Source organism: Salvelinus sp. IW2-2015, linkage group LG32 (genome assembly GCF_002910315.2).
Source record: "Salvelinus sp. IW2-2015 linkage group LG32, ASM291031v2, whole genome shotgun sequence".
NCBI lineage: Eukaryota > Metazoa > Chordata > Actinopteri > Salmoniformes > Salmonidae > Salvelinus > Salvelinus sp. IW2-2015.
This window is the reverse complement of record NC_036871.1, coordinates 36,876,682-36,883,141: the sequence shown is the minus strand read 5'-3', so window position 1 is coordinate 36,883,141 and position 6,460 is coordinate 36,876,682. Positions and strand designations below refer to the sequence as shown.

At 43.3% G+C, this 6,460-nt stretch overlaps 1 protein-coding gene across 1 annotated transcript in view; it reads left to right on the top strand.

Annotated features, from left to right (window-relative positions):
* The first annotated feature begins 2,195 nt into the window (after positions 1 to 2,195).
* Positions 2,196 to 6,460, top strand: part of LOC111956914 (calmodulin-regulated spectrin-associated protein 2) — a 121,490-nt gene continuing 117,225 nt past the window's right edge. The window contains 1 exon segment of the mRNA XM_070436527.1: positions 2,196 to 2,873. Within this exon segment, the coding sequence (XP_070292628.1) occupies positions 2,735 to 2,873 (139 nt within the window). The 5' untranslated portion in view covers positions 2,196 to 2,734.

The window sequence follows — 6,460 nt, the reverse complement described above, 5'->3', positions numbered from 1 at the left end:
TGCCGCAAAAGAAACCACTACTAAAGACACCAATAAGAAGAAGACTTGCTTGGACCAAGAAACATGAGCTATGGATATTAGTCGGTGGAAATCTGTTGGGATGAGTTTGGACCGCAGAGTTGAAGGAAAGCAGCCAACAAGTGCTCAGCATATGTGGGAACTCCTTCAAGACTGTTAGAAATGCCATTCCCAGGTGAAGCTGGTTGAGAGAATGCCAAGAGCGTGCAAAGTTGTCATCAAGGCAAAGGGTGGCTACTTTGAAGAATCTAAAACAAGATATTTTGATTGGTTAACACTTATTTGGTTACTACATGATTCCATGATGTGTGTTCATAGTTTTGAGTCTCTCACTGATATTCTACAATAGTAGAAACAATTGTCAAAATAAAGAAAACCTTGAATGAGTAGGAGTGTCTAAACATTTTGACTGGTACTGGTACAGTACAGCAGCCTCTAAAGCACCAGTAGAGCTGTCTAAACTTGGACTGGTACTGGTACTGGTACAGCAGCCCTTAAAGCTACTCAGTAGGTGTGTTAACATTTGACTGGTACTGGTACAGGTACAGCAGCCTCTAAAGCTACTCAGTAGGTGGTGTCTAAACTTTGACTTGCTACTGGTACAGGTACAGCAGCCTCTAAAGCTACTCAGTAGGAGTGTCTAAACTTTTGACTGGTATGGTACTGGTACAGCAGCCTCTAAAGCTACTCAGTAGGGTGTCTAAACTTTTGACTGGTACTGGTACTGTGACAGCAGCCTCTAAAGCTACTCAGTAGAGTGTCTAATCTTTTGACTGGTACTGGTACTGGTACAGCAGCCTCCTAAAGCTACTCAGTAGGAGTGTCTTAAACTGTTTGACTGGTACTGGTACTTGTACAGCAGCCTCAAAGCTACTCAGTAGGTGTGTCTAAACATTTGACTGGTACTGGTACAGGTACCGCAGCCTCTAAAGCTACTCAGTAGGTGTGTCTAAACTTTGACTGGTACTGGTACAGGTACAGCAGCCTAAAGCTACTCAGTAGGAGTGTCTAAACTTTTGACTGACTGTACTGGTACACGCAGCCTCTAAAGCTACTCAGTAGGGTGGCTAAACTTTTGACTGGTACTGGTACAGGTACAGCAGCCTCTAAAGCTACTCAGTAGGTGTGTCTAATCTTTTGACTGCTATGGTACTGGTACAGCAGCCTCTACAAAGCTACTCAGTAGGAGTTGTCTAAACTTTTGACTGGTACTGTACAGTACAGCAGCCTCTAAAGCTACTCAGTAGGTGGCTAAACATTTGACTGGTACTGGTACAGGTACAGCAGCCTCTTAAAGCATACTCAGTAGGAGTGTCTAAACTTTTGACTGGTACTGGTACAGGTACAGCAGCCTCTAAAGCTACTCAGTAGGAGGGTTGATCTACCATCCATTTGGTCTTTTAGATCATAATGAATAAGATTATATGGACTTGATCCCAGATCAGCACTCCTACTCTGAGATGCTTTATTCATAATAATAATAATAATAATGATTGTCTTAACTCGGTCTTCACCCCAAAGCTTCTCTGTCCTAAACCCAAACCACTGATTCAGGATCGGAACACCTCATCTCTGGTCCTGTGTGGCTCAGTTGGTAGAACATGGACTTTGCAACATTGAGACTGTAGGTTTGATTTCTGGGGCCACCCATATGTAAAATATATGCACACATGAGTTTAGGCCTACTGGAATTCTAAGTGCAGAGAAAATGTGTGCTGTGGGAATTGCATACTCTATACCAGGGATCATCAACTAGATTCAGCTGCAGGGTGATTTTTTTCTTGGGTGGGGGGCCGGAACATAACTACAAATAATTAGTKATCTGCAAATTGACCGCAAGAAGCCCAAACAGATATGTTTGCCTAAAACAATAATTTCAAACCTTGCTTACATTTGTATARGATCACGAATCTATTACGCGTGGGAATACTTGTGAACAGATTTCTTAAAATCAAATCACTTGGAGCTCATTTCCTGGTGTTTTTACAGTCTTTTATGGAAAAGTTTTTTTGTTGTTGTTCAGAACACTTTGGGGGCCAAATATAGCAAAATTCGGCTCGTGGGCCGCCAGTTGGGGAACCCTGCTCTGTCCACTGTATACAGTACAGCAGTGTCTGTGGAATTTCTGAAGGACCGCGCAGGCGCACTAGGGAGATCGCCTTTGAGTCCAGTGCGGCAGGAAAAGCCAGGGGAGACGTCGTGGAGATTGAGGGTTAGGAGAGCAAAACAGTTATAAAGGAAAAAAAAAGACAATTGCTTCCGTTTACTTAACACCATCTTCAAAATATGAATTTAGCTATTCCTGTAAATAGAAGTCGGGTAAATGGGCGAGCAGTTTCGTAGATAGACGAAACGTTAGTCTACTGGAGGCTATGCTTGCTTGGCAAACTGAAGATAATGTCAGGGAATGGCTGAAAATCCCTAAACTAGTCTGCTGCAGTTGCCTGGCTGGAATTGTCTTCTCGTACTGAAAATATCGGACACATGGAAATAAAAACGGTTAGCTTGTAACCGTGGGKAGGATCCACAACACATCTGGGTGTGAGGAATTCCAGTCGGTCTTCGGTTCGGAAACGCATTCGAAGTTTGAACGTAAAGAGACATTTTGCTGCATCGAATTCCTTTTCACGGGATGTCATCTGCCGCCGACAGAATTCCACGAGTTAACTGACCATCTGCCTCTCGGTAACAGAGGCSGAGCGAGCCAGGCGTAAAGATGGGTGATGCGGCACATACCAAGGGGTTGAGACGAACCTTTATCGTCCCCTCGATCAAGGCGTTTGATCATTATGATTTCACAAGGGCTAAAATATCCTGTAGCTTCACATGGCTTGTGGCCAAAGCCTTTGGCTCAGGTAGGTGGCGCCTTTTGTTGTCTTCTCAATATTGGTGTGGAAATGTGTAACATTTTATGCAAAATGTTGACAAATTGTGTCAGTGTGCACATCATCATAATAGGGCCAATCATAATTGGTAACCGCGATATTTCTAAGGGGCCTAAATAGCATCTATTATCTGTGTTAAGAATTTGTTATTCGGCTCCAAGGTCCTTGATGAAACATCATCTAGACTTCACCACGCGCGAATGCGACAATGAAACACGCTAATTAGTCATTTTATTAGTCACATCTGGGCGCTCTAATTGACATTGTGTCTGAGGGGAAGCGCACGTGTGMGATGACTAACTGTTGCTCATTCCAATACCTCTGCCTTTTCTGTTCTCAACATGGCAGAGGGCGTTGTTGTTTACCTACCCTCTCCCATCTGCATGGATGTCTGTGACATTTGATTGATTAGCTATTGCAGCTGGTTGCTGGTGATCACAGCAATGGCCCAATGCCCTACAGGTTGTTGGACCATCTGAACAGTATTAGAAAGATCATTCCATGTGATTTGACCATTGACAACGACACAGTTGTTACTTCACTGGGTGATCTACACGGTTAAGATCAGAATCTATTCTAAACAATCAGAGGAACATTTCCTGTTGTTTCTGGATGAGAGACAGCGCTTAAGCTATATTAAAGGCTTTCGATGGGGCCTCCAGTGTGGCCGGGGAAAGCCTTGGTCTGCAGACTGTAGTCAGAGCATCCCTAAAACGTGGAATTCCAACTGGCTAGCTCAGTGGCTCTGGGGTTGGTTGGAGGGTGACTGACTCCAGCTCTCTAATGAATGTTTTTAACTGGGCTACACTCTAACTACCATCGACTAAGCCAGCTGAACATGACTAGAAGCTCCTCATATAGTAAACTAAGCTTTTCTCAAGTGTATAAATRGGTGGAAAACCCTCACTAGAAGCTCATGGCGTTAACTGCAGGCCTCACCTCATTACTCATTCCTAGAGAATTACATGCTCTTAGCATAGCAGGAGTGGGCAGATTTTCTTTCTTCCTGTTCCTCCCGGTGAKACATATTACTGCTCCCTTCCTGCACCAATACAGAGAACTGTGGCCCAATTCATCAGTCCAGTCTACACACACACAGACATGTTTGGCCTAGTTACTATGGCTGTGACAGTAGTTTGACCCACAAAATGCTGAACATGTGCATGTACGTGTAACCGATGTGAAATGGCTAGCTAGTTAGKGGGATGCGRGCTGATAGCATTTCAATCGGTGACGTCACTCGCTCTGAGACCTTGAAGTAGTTGTTCCCCTTGCTCTGCAAGGGCCGTGGCTTTTGTGGCGCGATGGGTAACGATGCTTCGTGGGTGTCAGTTGTTGATGTGTGCAGAGGGTCCCTGGTTCGAGCCCAGGTAGGGGCGAGGAGAGGGACGGAAGCCATACTGTTACACACGTACACTTCCACAAAATGCTGAACATGTGCGTGTAGTACACTTCCACACTCACAAAATGTTTTCCTCTATTATGACTGATTCCAGAGGCATCTGTGGTTGTTGCTCTCCTGTGTGGCACTGGATCATTGACTAGGTGACTGACTGCTCTCTCTCTGCTCTACACAGACAGTCCTCTCCTGTCTCTGTAACATCTGTGGTGTTGGCATTGTGGAGAACCCAGTCGGTGACAACATTTGTCTCCATTACATCACAAACACAGGGGCTGCCGGTGGGATCCTTGGATGTCCCTACCCTGAACTTTAACCAACCATTAGTCTCATCTTGTGTGAACTTATTAGCCACAATCAATGTGAGTGACAACAGCTTGGATCGCTTCTTTGGTCTGACTACATGAATGTTCGTACTGCACTTGGAGAATAAGTAGCCTGACGTTAGTTTACATAGTGAGCAACTGAACAAAAATGTTACCTTTTGAAACCACTGCTAAAATACATCTAGTTATTTCTCAACGTTGTAGTCCAGTGCTTGAATCAGACATTGTGAATTGCCGAAATAAGCTACAAGTTTCTAAGAATGCAATAACTGCATAGTAATAGGAAAGTGATGTTGCTGACAGCTGTACATGTTTTAATGTTCCCTCGCTGTTGCTGTGCTCCAATTGGACGACTTCCTATGGTTGGCATAGTAAGGGTGGATGTTCCAGGTCCGTGTTTGGACTTCCTGTGATGCGCTACTTCCTGTGTACTTCCTGTTTTGATTGGTTGTCCTTGACACGGCAGCTTTTGATGAACTGGTGGAAAACTAAATCCTGCTCACTCTGTAAAGGGTGATCTGCACTCCACACTGTTACAAATAAGCCTGCTTTATTGGTCTAATATCAGGGATGTCAAAGTCAAATGGACGGAGGCCAAATAAAAAAATGTAGCTACAAGCCGAGGGCCGGACTGTTCGAATGTCATTTGAAAAATTTTTAAATGACGCATATAGTCTAGTGAACCTAATTGAAACCTACTGAAAACCTAACAAATTATTCCAATATGATCAGATAAAATAAAGCAATATTTTCTTATGGCTCTGTCAGTAATCTTTAATTTTCACAGACACAAAAGACAAATTCCTTTTATATAAAAATCCCCATAACCATGAACATTAAATGAAAGAAAACCGGTATTTCAAGGCACCATTCAGTAGCCTATATTTTCTATTTTAGCAAAAGTGGGCTAAATTTACTTCAAAGAAAAAACAATAATAGCAATTTTCTATCATCCACTCAACTGAAAATATTTTTAAAATATAATGGATTGGAATACAATAAAATAAAGTGCAAAAAATCTATTAATCAAAAACAACACTTTGTTTACAGGAGAAGTAACATGCAGTGAAAACAATATTAAACTTTAACTTTTAAACTTGAACTGAGTAAAAACTCTAAATATGTGATTGCACAGTAATGTTCACTTGTTTGAGGTTGAGGGTGATACCTTGGTGTGTCCATCTTTTCCACAAGTTCATCAATTGTCGGGTAAGGCTCTGAGCTGAGGAAATCCTCAGAATTGAGTGGAGGTGTTCAGCAGTAAGTCGACTCTGTGTGATGTTTTGTTCAGGTTCATCAAAGAAAACAGTGTTTCACACGGTATGTGCTGCCAAACATAGACAACGTTTGAGCAGCCTGATGCGCAGCTGGGCATTGTGTCGGGGAGGAAACGGGCGAACTCCAGCACCCACTGCGCATATTTTGCCCTCAGTGCATCATTGCATTGGAGGTCAATCAAACTCCATTTGGAGGTTTGGTGGTGAGCTTTCCACGTCAAACAGCAAATGGGTTACCGAGCAGTTCCAACCTGCTTTTTTGTGCTTCAAAGTCAGCAAAATCGGCGTCGAAAGTCAGCGGCAAGCATACCTATTTTTATCAGCCAACTGTGGCTCGGGAACGCACTGGTAGAGAGCTCACCGTTGCATTGTGGAAATGTAGTATTGGTGGTGTAAAAAGATCTGCGGGCTGCCGGCTTGCTGCGGTCTGCGGGCCGGTTCTAATAATAAATCAAGATCATCCCAGGGGCCTAAAAAACCTTCTCGCGCCTTGACGTCTGACATATTTATGGTCTTAAATTAGAACCTTTTGAATGGAATATTCAATTTCCTTTT